The sequence below is a fragment of the Suricata suricatta genome, chromosome 3 (genome assembly GCF_006229205.1).
Source record: "Suricata suricatta isolate VVHF042 chromosome 3, meerkat_22Aug2017_6uvM2_HiC, whole genome shotgun sequence".
In the NCBI taxonomy this organism is placed as follows: domain Eukaryota; kingdom Metazoa; phylum Chordata; class Mammalia; order Carnivora; family Herpestidae; genus Suricata; species Suricata suricatta.
The window spans coordinates 57372805-57389861 of record NC_043702.1 but is presented as its reverse complement, the minus strand read 5'-3'; the positions used below and the strand labels follow the sequence as shown (position 1 = coordinate 57389861).

The window sequence follows — 17057 nt, the reverse complement described above, 5'->3', positions numbered from 1 at the left end:
GGCTGTGCGTACGAGACCGCTAACTTCTGCTTTCCACCCGGCCCGGGCGGCTTCTCCCACCGCGAGCGGCCCTCCCCGGGGCAGCGCGGGGCTCGCGCCGCCCGCACCCTCCGGCGGCCGCTTCTGCCGCCGGCGAGGGGGCCGGGTGTCCCCGGCGACCCCGTGGCGTCCCCGGGTCCGCGGCCTCCGCGACCTGCCCCAGGCCGGCGGGGCAGTGCTGAGGCCGCCGCCACGCCTCGCTCGCTCCTGACAGCTTGCAGACCGACTTTGATACAGACCCGGCGAGATGGCTTCGAATTGGCCTAAAAAACGGGGCAGCGCATTGTGCGACCGCTGCAACCGTGCGTTTCTGTTGCGCCTCGAGATCTCTGCTTAAGCACTGTTTACGGAGGACTTAATTAGTATTTTTGTTAATGAAAGCAACATCATTTCGTGGCCCGTCCCAATGATAACTACAACAGGCTCTCTATTAGTGATGGTATATTAGAACCGCCTCAGATGGCTGCCGAGGTACATTCCTGTTTCATCTCTGATGCTGTTTTAGGAGAGCCTTCTTGCTTTCCTGACCTCAGTTGAAGTGAGCAGTGAGGATGCAGTGGATCCCAGCTCACTTTTAAAGACGAAAATAAACAGGTGATTCAAGACGGTTAACGATTTCTTTGTAGTAGGCCCAGATCTCCACTGTGAAATTTCATGTCGTTTTTCGATTTTCAGAAAAAATACGCGACGGCTACATTTTAATTATGGTTTTGATCATTTGTAGAGCCTTTGTTTAAAGTTCCAGCTACAGTAGTGAGAGATTTGGGAGATTGCAAGTGAACGTTTGTTTGGTTTGTTTGGGAACAGTGAATTAAGATGAAGGAAAATGGTCTTATAAAGCAACGTGTACTCTTTAGTTTAGTCTTTAACAACATAATTCCTACTATAACTTTCCTCGAGTTTTTTTTTAACTTGGAAAATATTATTTAAATCAAAAGTTATAATGGCAGTAATTCCAGAGGAAATGACCACAAGGCAATGACAAGGACCCTTGTCTAGGAAAGCAGAGATGATTGATCTCTTCTTCGTAGTCTTTTAGGGAACACATAAAACACATTACAAAGAGACAAAGAGAGAGAAATATCCAAATATTAAGCAGGAGGATTTGGATCTAAAAATGGATGGTCAAAGATCTTGGGAACTAAGGGACCTTCTTGCCAAATAAGGAAACTTGGCAAGCTGCACTGTGTATTTTAAGTTAGCACAAGAGTGAGTGTTATTGGCAATATATTGGCTGAGTGCCTATCTGGAATGAGCAGTGAAACTGACTTTGACAGGGCTACCAAACTGTAAACAGGAGTTATGAGGGGCGTGGAGTAAATAGAGAAAACTCGGGAGACATTACAATGAGGTTTCATGAGAAGAGGTCAGACATAGAGTGCAGCTACTAGTGGGGGAGTGAATGAGAAAAATGGGCAGTTTTTAGAAATTGTTAGATTCAAAGAAAAGAGAGGAGAGAATCAATGTGTTTTTGGGTTTTTTTTTAACCAGAAAAAGGTGTTTGTGGTGATGTAGTCCCTCTTGGAATAAGATAGCCTTATATCTGGATCCAGAGATATTGAAAATAAAAATCAATTTGGATCATTTGTTTTCCGTTTTATTCTACCCAGGACAGATTGACAGGGAGGGTGTCTTGTCTATCTAAATGTAATAGGAACAGCTAAGGCACCTTTTGGTCTTACTGCAGGGAGCATTTAGGCTACTTCTTTCGTAGCTATTAACCTTGCCCCACAACACACAAATAAGCAGAGTTCCAGCTGTGACCAGAAAACTGTACCTGTTAAGGAAAGAGAGCTGTAAATGTTAGAGCTGAGATTGGTCTGACCGATACTTGGGGGCTTTTGTGTCAGACCCTCCTACAGACCGCCGAAGCATCGATTATGCCCTAATAGCAGTTAAATAATCCCAACACGGAAGAAGGATTCTGTGAGAACAAAGCAGCCATGCTTTGCCACCCTAACCCCGCATCACGGTTGCTAGTAGGAAATTAAAGCCTCAAATGGAACTTCAGGTGGATGATAAGCAATCCAGTAATTACTGTAATAAGGGGTTGTTGAAAGAAAAAAGGTAGATTAGAAGGAAGAGGCAGAATGATAGAGTCAGAAGAAAGACATATGATATGGTGAAGAAAAATGATATGACTTTGAAGTCAGAACTGAGTTTGAATCCCAGTCACATCGCTCATAGCTTAGGGACTTGGCTTGGGCACCTTTCCTACCCTTCGTCCTCAGTTTTGTCACGCGTACATTGGACACAGTAATGCCTCCTTGCTGCACCCGGCTTACGAGGCAGCATGTGGAAATGCTCGAACCGGCCCTTCAGACGTCAGCCACCGCAGCCGAGTAGGAAGGAGTATCCACGTTCTCAGGTTAGACGTGGAGCAAGCTGCTGTCTCACCGGTACCCAGGCAGGCTTGCCCTTGGTGGCTGGCCGTGTTCCCAAGTCATACGTCGTGTGTGTGGGGGGCGGCTTTCGGAGCTACTCTCCTGCTTTGAGTGTAAGGATTTGTAAGCAGCTTTGTGTACCTCTGTGTTTAATATATTTTTTGGAAAGAATCTGAAGGTTAATGCATTTAAATACCTGTATGAGGAATTTGAAGAACTTGGGAGTTGTATGAATAGGTAAGGTTATGACCTAGGAAACCAAAACCAAAATTACTTAGAACCATTCTTGTAGCTGGCTTTGAGCACAGCTTATCTTAAGGGACTAACCTCCTTTCTGGGCTTCTTATAGGAAAGCCAAAAGTCTAAAAGTCTTGGAAAAAGTCTTTGCTTATGAAACTTTTTTTTTTTTTAACCAAAGTACCCTATTGTGGAGAAGAATGTATTTCTTTAGGGATTTGTAAATAAAACTACAAATACTCCCATAGAAGCAAGCACTTGCTTTAAAATCTTGTATTTAATATTAAAAACATGTGAATTTTGCACTCTCTTCTGTACTGTTTGACTTTACTGGACAGGCAGACACTTGGCATGTATATTCCCCCAGATCTTAAGGTAAAATTGACTTTCAGGAACTGGGTTTATTCACACACCTGTGCACGGTGCTGGGGGAGCACGAGCCTGGTTCTGATAAATGAATGTGCACCATTGGCTTTGCAGCCCAGCCCCCTGCATGGGGTAACGCAATTTCATTCTGCTGAGAAAAGAAAATAGTATATCGTCATCCAAAGAGTTTTGATTTTCTGTGGTTATAGCATGGCTTTCATTATGAACAAAGCTCGTTGCCTTTAGAAGTGGAGGAGAGGGGAAAGAATAGTGGTAGGATAGAAATCTGGAGTATGACTCTCACCTTCTCAACCCATTTGGGAGGATAAATTGAGAAGCATGGCCCAGTCATCTCCATTATTTCCATCACTGACGCTCATCACTGTTCCCTTTACTTTGCCAGGGACTCTTAGGGTCACGCCTGTATCCCTGAGGAAGGCACCTCCATACTTTACAGCAGGTGGATTAGTCATCGCATACTCATAGGGTTGGAGTAGGTCTTAAAAACCATTCATGCTGTTCTAGCGGTTGCAAGAATCTCCTACTCCACCTGACCACCTCCCCTTGAACCCTCTCAGCGATAAGCAGCTCACTACTAGACAGAGTGGCGTATTTTCTTCTTGGGCAACCCCAATAACCAGGAATTCTCTCTGTAGTTTTTAGCTTTGTCTCCGGATCGATGCATAATGTGGGGTCTTCCATGGTCTTCTCTGGTTTTAGCAGTTCCCCTTTGCTGTCATCTTCTGTCCAGGTTGCCAGGTTTTAACTGTCATATTTACCCTTTTCGGAACGTTCATTCCAGATCATTCGTCCAAGATGGTACTTCTTTGTTAGCAGCGAGGGTAGTCGGGTATTTTCTATTTGACAGAGAATGGTTCAGGGGTAGAAACAGGAGCCAAGAAGCAGCACGTTTGGGGATGGGTGGGCCTGCTGACTGAAGTAAGCCTTGTCTACCCCTGTTTCCTCCCCACCCCCACTGCCACCCGCACACACCTGTGAATTCCCCTTCCGGCCAGCCCGCGGAGATGTGCCCTCTGCGCTGGTGCCGCTCTCTTCCCAGGCCTCCAGCCGCCCAGCACAGGCGCCTCTGCCGTGACCCACGTCCTGGATTGTACCGACTCCGAGTCGCCTAGTTGGGCTTCTCTTTGAGCACAGACACATTTCCACACAGTATTTCTGTGCTGTAAGTGCCCCTGCCTCCTACGTTCCTGTTGCTCCAGTGTTTGGCCCCGAGTAACATTTCTGGCAAGGAAGTGTGCCATGATGTCTCTTTTCATTAATTGAAATAAAGTACAAATAATGTTTCCTTTAACTAGCTCATTTTTATTTTAACCTTTGCTCTAATTAGAGGGGTCTGTTACTTGTTTGGTGAAGCACGGGGGGGGGTGTCTGGGGGGAGGACGAAACAATAGCTATTTTTTAGATTCTTAAAGTCTACTTCTCTCTGACATCCGTGACTAAAGATCCTATTCATGGAGTTCAACCCATTCTTTACACGCCTGTTGCTTTCCAGCGGCAGCCTTGGAGGAAGGAGGGATCTCGATCTACGGTAGACACAAGTACTAGCTGGTTCTGTTTGCAGCCTGGTCTCCTCTACCTAGTCGTACAGATCTTTTTTGGGTGGTTTAAAAACAACAGTAGAACAGCAGTCCTGTTCAAGAATAGAATCTTAGAATCTTTGACCTTGCTCTTATGAACATATATGCCAAACCCCAGCACTCCCCATGTTTTGAAGCTAAGACTTGTAGGAAAAAAATAATTTTAGACCCATAATCCAAGTTGTATTATTTTAATACACAGAATCAAGCATATTTTTTATTATTTTATTCACTAATCTGTGTTAGGAGGCTGAAACAATACTAGCATAAATAAATATTAGAGCAACAAGGTTGGCCGAAGAATTTGTCAAGGGCTGTTTTCTAAGAGGTTTTTTTGGTTTGTTTTGGTGTTTGGTCAGATTTAGGTCATAATAAAATAGTTTTTTTCCTACATTGCATCAAAGATAAACTTGTGACTGTTGTGAAGAAAGAGAAAAGGAAAAATGTAAATTAGGGATAGAAAAAGAGGAAGAATCTGAATTCAGAAATCACAGGCCCATGTAAACCTAAAAGAAAAATCCAGAAAAATCCAGAGACCTAGTTTTTAGTAAAGTTATTAGTCCTTTGATGAGGTGGATTTAATTTAATTTAATTTTTTTTTAATTTTAAAAGAAGTTATGATTTGCAGGAATTTAATGAAGTTGGTTGCCGTTTCTTAAATTCATTTGAAATGCAGTAGATAAGATCTTAATGGAAGACGGTGGCCATCACGGAAGTGGGTACATTGTAGGAACCTACCAGAGTGAATGCTATCATGGAATTAATAGGTCCTGGAAACGCTGGTATCTAAAAAGTGCCAAACAGACAAAAAGTTTCATCTTTTAATAACTTAGTCTCATTATGCAAAAATAATTTAAAAGAAAATTATAATTACTTACTAAGATCTTGCAAAAATGGCCAAAACCAAAAGCAGCAAACAGTGAGAAAAAAGTTAAAATGTATACTGATAAGAAGGATTTAGGGACCAATAGTACATTTACCTATTAATTATTGCTCTGCAAAACTAATGGAGATACAAAACCATTCTGAAAACACAGGGAGGAAAACTATTGAGGAAAGCATGCCCAGTGGTGAGAGCTGAAGGAGTAGATGACTAAATATGATAACCAGACTTGCTAAGACAAGTTGAGAACCAGAATTCCCATGTATTGAGTATTATATACTAGGGGCTGGGCACTATGCCAGGCACTTTCACAGTATCTCTTACTTCCCAGCAACTGCAGGATGGGGATTATTGCCAGTGAGAAAACGGAGGGCAGAGAGGTACAATGCCTGAGCCAGAGCCCAACAGCTAGTAAATTCAGATTCACTGCTGGATATAACTGGGGCCCTTCCCCTGGACCATGCAGCTTCTGTGTTGAAATTTGGAAGTAAGACTCATTAAAGAAGCCAAAATAACTCTGCAAACTTCCTAATTTTTGAGCTAGCAACTTTGAGACATTTGGTATCAGAATGAAAGAAATGTCAAATTTCTTATTTGTTGGGCTGGAAATGCCATGGTCAGAAAATGTGATTGGTTCAAGGTTACCAAGGGCTAGAGGCAGAGGTCAGACTCCTCTTTAATTCTAAATCTTGTTTTTTAAATGTTAAGACGTTAGGGGCGCCTTGGTGGCTCCGTCGGTTAAGCCTCCGACTTTGGCTCAGGTCAGATCTCACGTTCGTGGGTTTGAGCCCTGCGTCAGGCTCTGTGCTGACACCTAGCTCAGAGCCTGGAGCCTGTTTCAGATTCTGTGTCTCCGTCTCTCTCAGACCCTCCCCCTCTCATGCTCTGTCTCTTCTGTATCAAAAATAAATAAAGCATTAAAAATTTAAAAAAATATTAAAACGTTAGAGTCTTTTTTGCTTTATCTTGTTTTTAATTCAGGACAGAAGTCCATTTTGGAGGGGGGAAGGGACTAGAAAGCTGAAAGTCAATACTCCACTTAAGGTTTTCTATCTCCATATAGTTTCACTTTTGATAGTTCACTGATGGTGATATATATATATACATGCACACACACACACATGCATATATATACACACATACATACACATATATGTATATATACACACACGTATGTATGTTTGCTTTCAGCAATTTAGTAGTTAAAAATCTTTTTTAAATTTCAATTTTAAGAAAATTTTTAAAAATTGAAAAGGTTTGTTTTACCATTCATGTACTCAAACGATTGGACTCAACCACCACATTAGTGACTTTGAACATTTTCAGTGCTGTGACACTCTGCTATGCTTTGATTTTTATGCTGTCCCTCCTCCACCTTACCCGTCAGTGCTGTGTGGTAGATACTAATATTTAAAGCAGCTGTGAGAGTCTAGGAAACAAAAGGTAAAATGCTACCAAATTAGGCCTGGGTATTGTTTCATGGAGAAAAATTGCCTTTCTTGTGTAAAAGCAATTATTTTAACATGGCAGGATATAACCTCATTTGAATGGGGATAGCATGGAAATACATTTATATAGATGACCCTTCTTATGAAATTCAGGTGTATTCACTGGAGAACACATCTGAAAAATGAGAACATGGTGTAGTAGTCATCCCCAAGATGCTGTATGTATGATTAACCAGCAACTCAGCTTTGCCGTTCTTCGGATCCTAAGTTGATCCTATTAGAATAATTTTAAATTAAAGAGGGATAGTTCAAGGGGAAAAATAAATATACAGGTTATCTTCTGCTTTTCAAAAACTTGCATTATACCACTTTGCTTCTGGAAGACCTAGAGTAGCACCTGTTTTTGCTAACAGAAGCCTGACGGTGATTTTCACTTTCAGGGAAAAAGGCGGGAAAATCGCATCCAGCCCTTGTTTTGCGTGAGCTGTTGTAGAGGCGGCACACGCCCCAGGCTTCTCTCCCTGGGACCCCACTTAGCATCTCCGCATCACGCCGCTGTCGCTCTGAACTGTGTTTGAGAGCATCTGTACTCTATTTTCTCTTGATTTTGTTTTGTATGTCCATTGGCAAGATGTGTCCTGAGGTATCAGAAAAGCCTAAGAGGAGTTAATTTTTGGGTCTGGAAATGCTCGAAGTTTTTCCATGTAAATTAATGGCAGTTTCTTTTTTGCTTTACAGCGGTTTGGCTAATGAAAGATTTCACAGGAAGGTTGTACTTTCAGATAGTGGGGGAAACCTGTATGCGGTCTGAGTCTCGTGTAGACGGCAGTGGGAGTCTCAGTCAGGTTTTTCATCTGAGTCCGTGGTGTTTTGCCAAGCTCACTGGAGTTCAAACCTGTACTCCTATACCCCAGAATTGTTAGTCTCTTCCATAGTAAGATGGGACTTAATTTTTTATAGTTTCAATTAAGCATTCAAGTAATTAGATAGTCCTATTCATACATAGCCATGTTCCAAATGGCAGGATATATCACAAAGTGAGTAACAGTGATTCTGGGACGGATGTGATTAGTTTCCATCTCCAGAAGTGAAGGTCCTAGAGAACTATACTTCTCAGAGGTCAACCTTCCTCTGGTACCTTTAGGTCAGTTTCAAATGTAACTGATCCTACTTCCATTCATCCATATTTCCCGAACTCGCTCTGTCCCTGAGGTTTAGACTTATTCGTATTGATCTCATCCTGGTTCAGATCTCTAGGTTTGTTTTGAAAAGAATTTCCTTCCTCCTCCTCCTCTTCTTTCTCCTTTGGACTCATAGACACCTCATTCTGGAGTCCCAAACGTAATTCTCCTCAGTTTCCAAGAATCCTAGGCAGTAGTTCCCAAGTTAGGATTTGCTTCATAATGCCCTGGGGGAACTTATAAAAACTACAGATCTCAGATTTTACTTAGTCTGATTGACTGGAATCTTCCTAGTTGCAAAAGATATAATGGAAGAATAGCCAGAGACTATTCATTTGTTCATTCATTCAGCAGTTTTTGAATGGAAAAAAATTCAGTGAATTTGCCTGCCTGTGTACTAGGTGCTGAAGAAGATCCAGATATAAATGGAAATGAGTTTTGCCTTTAAGGGATTGATAGTCCCTTAAAGGTGGGAAGTAAGTGAGAATGATGAGTAGGTAAAGAAAGATGCTGAGGCACAGAGGGAGAATTTAATTCTGCTCTTGAGACTTGAAGCAGATAGGGACAGGATTTCCTGGGAAGAGAAAGACATTCAAAGCAGAAATACCTTATGCAAAGGAATAGAGATGTGAGTGGGGGTAGGGGCAGCATGTACTGGGAACTGCAAGCAGTTCCTCACATGTGTATGGAGATGAGAAAACAAGAAGCAAAAGTAGCTATAAGTGGTAAAGGACTAACACAAGAAAATTTCCCAGAATTAAGAGATGTGAGTTCACTGGGAGTACAGGCTAAGAGAGTTCACTGAATGTTCTACTGATGAGTGAAAAAGACACATTCCTAAGCATGTTCTATTAATTTCAGGGTTCCAAAAATGAACACAGGGTCCTACAAGCTTTCAGATAGAAAGTAATAGTGTAAAAAGGATTAGTTACCAGAGCAGTATCAGGCTTCTTTACAGCCACATTAGAAATTAGAAGACTATGAAGAAATACTTTTAAAATTATAAGGAAATTTATTTCCTACCTAGAATTGCAAACTCAGCCAGGTTACCAAGAAGGCATTTTAAGACACACAGATTCTCAAAAAAATTACATTCTGGGTACTCTGTTAGGTTGGTGATGGGAGATATGCACTGTCAAAACAGAGAGACCAGGGGATTAGAGGACAGGGGTTCTCACACAGAGGAGAAGATAAAAGACAGTTTAGGATGATGGTGAAGGGAAGTCCCAGTCCAAGTTGGGCCTAGAGAACCACCACATCAGCCAGATTTAATCAAGATGAAGAGTATAGGAGGAATGTCTTTAAGAAAAAAAATAGAACATCCTCCCCCAAATTACCTGATATTCTTATTTTTATTTTTATTTTACTGAGAGGAGTTTTACAGTTCTTGGGAGAGTTCAATGAGGTGAATAAATGCTAAATATATAAAAAGCTAAGCAAACAACAAAAACAGAGCAACTAATAACTCTAGGAGAAACAAAAAGTTACCCAAGAAAGGAAAAGTCATTGAATCCTACACAGCACTCCTAGAAATATTTACTTTGTCAGACTACTATTGACTTAATTAAATCTTACAATTTAGTTGGAAGCTGGGAGGGTTGGGCGAGTGTGACCTATTTCTATGCAAGGAGGTAAAGGGGGCATATGAGAACTAAATCCTTTTCTTCCACCGAGAGAAGTTGATAGATAATATCTGAAATGGAACAACCAAGAAATAGCAATATGATCACACTTTTTAGAAAATGGAGGTAAATAGCAGAAGAAAATGCTAAAGGAGTTGAAATTAGTTCCCTCTGGAGAGAGAATTGGGTATGGGGAGGAGTGGAGCAGGAGAGTTCTGTTTTTTTATTACAAACTTTGTAGTCCTATTTTATTTTTATACTTTGATAAAAATAAAAGCAGTTAATAACAACATAGATGGACCTAGCATCTTGTAACACGGAGGGAATCTTGCAAGTGCCTTTTATTGAACAAACTTTTTAGCTTGCATATTCTAGGTACCTACCTTTGGCACATTCCTGAGATTAAGAGTCTCATGCTCTACCTACTGAGCTAGCTGGGCAGTTCAGCACATTCCTAAATGTTATCCAAACTTTCTTCTTTTCTGTGATTAACTGAATGTGAATTGAAACAAAAGTTAGTAAGGTAAATTGGTGACTTCCATATGTATGGACTCAAGCTGGATATTTTGGGCTTCCCCCTGCGCCCCTGTATTTTTGTGTAGACAGTAAGCTAGCTTTTAAACTTTAGAGGATAGACAAACAATTCTGTCTTGGCTTTTTTCCAAAGTAGAGCAGTTTGACTTGTTGTAAGAAATCAGCTGGCTCAGTAGGTAGAGCGTGTGACTCTTGATCTCAGGGTCGTGAGTTCAAGCTCCATGTTGGGCATAAGGTTTACTTTAAAAAAAATCAGAATTCTTCAGTGACATGATGCTCCTAAAATGGGATTGCTCGTCAGCTGCACATTAAGATTGCTGAGCCAACTGTGGACATCACTCAGTAGAGCTTCAAGTTGTTTATGAAGAAATTTTGTCAATTTCATAGACACAAACGGTCCCCTCCACCTTTTTATTTTGAAAATAATCAAACCCTACAGAAAAATGGAAAGAATAGTGAAACACTCATATAACTTTTGCCTAGATACACCAGTTCTTTTCGTTTTTTGATTTCTTTTAATGTTTATTTATTATTGAGACAGAAACAGAGCCTGAATGGGGGAAGGGCAGAGAGAGAGAGAGGGAGCCACAGAATCTGAAACAGTCTTCAGGCTCTGGGCTGTCAGCACAGAGCCTGATGCAGGGCTTGAACCCACGAACTGTGAGATCATGACCTGAGCCGAAGTTGGACGCTTAGAACTGACTGAGCCGCCCAGGCACCCCTAGATTCAGCAGTTCTTAACATTTTCTTACATTTGCTTCCTCTCTCTATCCCTTTGCCCTGTTTTTGGAAAGCAAGAGGGGAGGGGGTTGAACCATTTTAAATTAAATTGTAGGTATAATGCTTAAATATTTCTCCCAGTATATCTCCCAATAACAAGGACGTCATCCTACCGAACCAGAATACTATTATCCATGGGTAAATTAATAATACCTAATATATAGTAGTATTCAAACCTCCCTAAAATCCCAATAATACTTTCTGTAGAATTTTTTTAAATTCCAGAATCTAGTCAGTGGTCATTCATTGCATTTAGTCATCATATTTAAGTCTCCTTATGCTAGAAGTTTTCCTGGTTTTTTTTTTTTTTTTTTGTCTTTCTTGACTTTGACAGTTATGAAGAGCCCAGACCAGTTGTTTTGTATACCTATGGATTTGTCTTTTGGCACCCTCACTGTGAGATTCTGGTTTACAGTTTGGTAAGAATATGTATATAAACTTTTGTTCTCCACCTGCTTTTTAATGCAGGTTCAACATTTTAGTGCCTTACTTTCTTGTTTTCTTGTCTTGTTTGTATGGTTTTGTTTTGTTTTTTCCTGTGAATCCGCGGTTTGGCATCGGGTGTAAAGACTGACCACTTGCCCAGAGAATAGTACAACTCCTTAGACTGCAGAAAATATCAGTGTAATAATCTCTGGGAGAGGTAATCTGTTCCTCTGGAAACAAACATAATATTTTTTTTTTTTTACATTCTTGGCAGAGTTCTTTGGATGACTTAATATATTGTAATCAAGGGCAAATTTTCTCCTCTTTAATTAAGCCCTGCTACAGTATACAGTCCAGGGAGCCACTTGTGTAAAACGCTCGGCCAGCTTTTCTATCCCCGAGCTGAACGCTTGCTTCTGGAATCTAAACACTGGATGTGTGTTCGCGTGCAGCGCTTGGGCCCTCCTCGGGGCAGGATGCTCCGTTGCTTAGGTGATGTATATTTTGTGTGAAGTGAGCTCACCGTTGGGGGGGCGGCCGGCAAGCCTCCCGGGCCGGGGGAGCTAGCAGGCTCGCTGTGGAGAGCATGCCTCCCGTGGGTCAGGCCTTCCTCATAGACCGGGTGACACGGTAGCCTTTAGGCAGAGCTCCTCGGGATGTGCAGGAAGCGCCGCCACAGGTTTTGTCGGGGGGGAAATCTGAGCCATTGCTCTGTGAACAGCTGTGTTTCGGAGTCTGGACAAAGCTGCTGTGGACTTTTGCATGGGCAGCCCGGTAAGTGTTTTCACTTCGGTTTGTTTATAGCCTTGCTGTCCTTGCTCCTGAGTCCTCGGGGTTCTTTCTGGATGTTTCACAAGTTTCGGAAGTTACACGTTATCTACAGTGGGATTCAGACGATTTGTTCCAATATATTTCTAATGCAACTTTTCTCTGTCTCTGCAGATTTCGCCGAAGTCTAATACTGTGTCATTATGAGATGTCGTCTCTCGGTACCTCCTTTGTGCAAATTAAATTTGATGACTTGCAGTTTTTTGAAAACTGCGGCGGAGGAAGCTTTGGGAGTGTATATCGAGCCAGATGGATATCACAGGACAAGGAGGTGGCTGTAAAGAAACTGCTCAAAATAGAGAAAGAGGTAAGGCCTTTCCCTGCTGTCAGAAATGGTGGCGACTGCGCTTATGTAAGCTTTTCCACCGAGTCGGAGGTCGCAGGCTGTCAGGGGACCTAGCAAGCGAGGCCTTTGGGGCCGATCCATGAGGCTGTTTCCCAGTTTCCATTCTGGGAGCCCCATAAATAGAAGTCACTGCCACGTGTGCTGTAGGGTTGAGTTCTAGGGGTCATCTGCACGGAGAGTGTTTTCTTCCATGGCACGGAAGACCGAATGTTCTCGTCAGGGAAGGGGAGCATTCGGACCTTCCTTGGCTTCAGGCTCTTCTTTTCCCTAGGTCAGCCGAGGGGGTCAGTAAAGAGTAATGTGTGAACATTTATTCCCTTTCTTTTCTGATTTTTGTGAATCTGTGGTCATCAGGAGTTGTCTTTTAAAAAACGAAAAGCATTATTTTTCTACTGAAATATAAACAATACTAGCTTCTTGGATTTCACCTCTACTTGAAGCCAACAGTGATGGTCTTTGTTTAATAAAGAACTAACAGATGCTGGACAGAGGACTGCCCTATTTGTACAATCAGAAAAGGGTCTTGGCTTCCAGAGTCTGGGGCTTAGGTTGGTCCGAGCGAGCCCTTCACTTCCATAGGAATACGACACAGCTTGGTCCCCACATTCAGTTTAGTACTTGGAGGACGAGCTAATTGTGGAACTGACCTGCAGGGGCCCCGTGGCATTGATAGCTTTTAACAGCTACCCGCTGGAGCTTGTTTTGGTCATTTCTATTTATGTCCTGTTTGGGCTAATTATTGGTTTTTTTTTCCAATGTCTTTTTTTAAAGGGAACTTTTCTGTAAGTATATTTTAATTTCCCCTGAATGATTTCGCTTATTTTTTTTCTTTAACTGCTGTCAGTCAACCGTAGCAATTGATTCGAGAAGGAAACCCAAACAGCAGCACTTTGTGGCGTTTCCTCCCAGCAGTGCTGTGTGACTGTGTGATCACCAGCTGAGTTTCCACTTGTGGAAGCCAGGTCAGAAGGACTAAGCTCTTTCTGCCTTGGGGTACCTAAAGGTTGTGGAGAGCATTAGGGAGCAATAGCTTTTAATGCCCATGTGTGCACAGAACGGACATGTGCTTTGTAGAAAAATTTCCTCCCCCTCATTTCTTGACCAGCACATTTTTCTTAGTAGCCAAATAGGAAAACCATTTCTTACTCCAGATGGGACCTAGCTTCTTTTATCTAGTGAACTCTTAAGTTTTTTTAGGTAAGCATTATTGTACCCATTTTATAGATGGGGGAATAGAGGTTTGAAAAACCTACTAAGCTACCTCAGGAGGGGCAAATGAATTCCAGGAAATCAACCCCCCTGTCCTGTAGTTCTTAAAACTCTGAAACCTATAGTTGACTAGGTTAGATGGAAAATAAACCAATTTCGTCAAATTCATATTCAAAAAGTATACAAGCATGCTAATATTTGTAAGCATTAGGTCATGCAGCTTCGGTACAACAAGCATGTTCTTATGTGATTATTGGATGTGAGATTTTCTGCTTAACGGGCCAGGTTTTGACAGGAAAACAGTAATTGGCTTCTAGTCACTCCTTACCTGCCCTGTCCCCATACATAGTGCCTTTGTTTTGTTTTGTTTTTCTAATCTTTAAGAAAGCTGGTGGAATGACCTAGGAAAGCACAGGGATGAAGGCAGGAATTGGAAACTGCCAAGTCCTGCTCTAGTGGAAGTAACCATCTACGTGGTTATCGTTCAGAAATTGAGTGGGTCATAGTGAACTGTAGGACCATAACTCACAAATTTTAGGAAAAGCCAAGCCACTGGATATAGTCAGTGATAAAGAGAGACGGTAGATTATTGCGAAGCATCCCCCCTTCTGGATACAACAGGAGTTTAAGATGTAAAAAATTTTGGCTAGGGGTTGGGAGGTATTAGAAAGGAAATATGCATATCTTAGTGTGATTTTTGTCCTACTTTGTGAACTATGTGTTGGCTCACTGGCTGGGTGTTTTCTAAGTAAGAGAAAGGCAATAAGCTCTGAATTTTTTTTTAAATTGTAGATTCAGTCTTCTGTTACTTGGTCATTTTTTGCCAAGAAGCAATGGGGTATTTAATGATATATTACAGCTCATTTCCTCTTTAAGAATGACTTGATACCTGATTAAATGTTTTATGAGCTTAGTGAAAGGTGGAGAAAATATTTACCGAACTCTTTTAACTTTGCTTATGTGAGAGGATAGAAGGTCTTTTGTTTTTGCTTTTTTGGTAGACCTCTAATTTAGTGAGTATGTTTTACTCTTCTCTGCTTCAGTGAGTATATATTACTTTTTTAAGTTAGAAGAAAAGAAAGAAAAATGGAATTTACCTAAAATCTGGGTAGTTCTTTAAAACTTAATTAAAAAAAAAAAAAACTTTTACACCTAGGGAAAAACTCCCAAGAATAGTAAATGAACTCTGAACATCTTTCCCTAGAATCACCACTCATTAATATTTTTCAGCATATGCTTTCTCTTTATATATTAAGTTGTATGTATTCATATTTTATTGAACTATGAGAGTAAATTGTAGATGCTATGTGTTTAGCATCTGTAAGTATTTCAGCATCTCCCAAGAATGCAACCATAACTTAACTATCAAATCAGAAAATTTAACATTGATACAATAATATTACCTATCTTACAGTCTATATTCAGATTTTGTCCATTGTCCCAGTAAGGCCTTTTTATGGTGATTTTTCAACCCAGGATCCAATCAGGATCACATATTGTGTTTAATTATTGTGTTCTTGAACTGTTTCTCGGCCTTTGTCTTTTAAACTTTGACATTTTTGAAGAGCATGGCACTGTTGGGTAGAATGTCCCTTGTTTTGGGTCTATCTGATTTTCCCTTCTTTTTGCCTAGTTTAAGATAATGTAGTTTTGGTAGGAATATTTCATAGGTCCTATGCCCTTGGCATATCTTAGTGGGAGACTGTGATGTCCGTTTGTATTGTTATTGGTGATACTAATACTTTTCATTAAGAGGGGTTTACCCAGTTTCTCTATAGTAAAGATACCCTTTCCCCCCTTTGTAATTAATAATTAAGCTGTTGTAAGATATTCTGAGGCAAGTAAATATCTTCTTTCAACAAGTGTTACCCAATGTTTTTAGCATCTATTGGCAGTTCTTGTTTGAACCAGATGTTATTATGACAGTTGCTACGTAAAAAGTTCTAGCATAAATGAGAGCATTCCTTTCTTTACTTATTCACCCCTTCATTTATTTATTTCATTGCAGACTTATGGATTCTTTTTCAAATTGAAGATGTTCCATTATATTACTATTGTTACTTTCCTGGGTAAATTGTCCAGATTGACTGAGTAAGAGTCCCTTTAAAGTAGCTCCTTTGCCCTTTTGATGTGTCTCCATCACTCTTTAGCATTTTTTTTTTGTTTTTACTTCCTGGCACAAGAAGATACTCCAGGCTCTTTTAATTCCTACCTCCTTCCTGGAATCAGCCATTTCTTAAAGAAGCCCTGATCCAGGGTACCTGAATTGGGACTATGATATTTAGAAGCCAAGATTTGGATACTAGTTTTGCATATTATAGACTTTCTTTTAAAAAAGAGCCTTTTGATCGTTGGGAGAAAGAATAGTTATAAACTTTACTTATGGAAGCATTTAATTCAAATGTTAGCTATGATCTGTGATATGCTTTTGTTAGGAGTATAAATTGGTAAGCTTCTTGGAGATTAACAAAATGCATCACAAATTTTAAAATAATTACTTTCTTTGAGCCAGAAATTTTACTTCTATGACTTGATCCTAAGGAAGTAATCAGAGATATGCAGACAGATGGATATGGTAGCTGCTCATCTCAGATGGATCATGGTAAAGAGCTGGAAAAAGCACAAGTGTTCTTTAACAAATTATCCTTTAAATTATGCTACATCTCTCTCTCACACACACAGAGGCAAACATGGGAGGTGGCCGATGCGTTACCTCCATTGTGTGAATCCTCTCACAATGTATACATATAGTAATATCATCAGGTCTTATACTTTAAAATATTACAGTTTATTTGTTGATTATACCTCAGTAAAGCTGAAAAGAGTGTTCTGCGTCTGTATGATAGAATTCCATTGTATTTGGGGGAATATTTAAAGAGCTGGTAAAAGCACATTACAGAACATGTATAGTAAGATCTTGGGTGTCTGCTTGGTGTCTGTATAGTGTTTTTATTTTACTTCCTTTGTTTTCCATATTTTTCTGTGATCTCACATTTTCACCCAACATTTTATTATGAAAATTTCAAACATAAAGAAGGGTTGAAAGAGTTTTCTAGGGAACATCTACATTCCAGCATCTAGGATCTATTTTTAACACAAATACTTTATCACATATGTATTCAGCTATGTATCTTTCTATCCTTCGATCCATTTTGATGGATTTCAAAATAAGTTGC

The 17057-nt window shown here is 40.6% G+C and overlaps 1 protein-coding gene across 3 annotated transcripts in view; it reads left to right on the top strand.

Moving 5' to 3' along the window:
* Window positions 1-614: 614 nt before the first annotated feature.
* MAP3K20 (mitogen-activated protein kinase kinase kinase 20) overlaps window positions 615-17057 on the top strand; it is a 177274-nt gene continuing 160831 nt past the window's right edge. For 2 of the 3 annotated variants that reach the window (XM_029934370.1, XM_029934372.1), the window contains exons 1-2: window positions 11851-11990; window positions 12441-12633. In XM_029934370.1, the coding sequence (XP_029790230.1) occupies window positions 12475-12633 (159 nt within the window). In that variant the 5' untranslated portion in view covers window positions 11851-11990; window positions 12441-12474. Of the gene's footprint in view, window positions 634-11850; window positions 11991-12440; window positions 12634-17057 lie in introns of those variants that run through there. The other variant, XM_029934371.1, reaches the window with a different exon arrangement.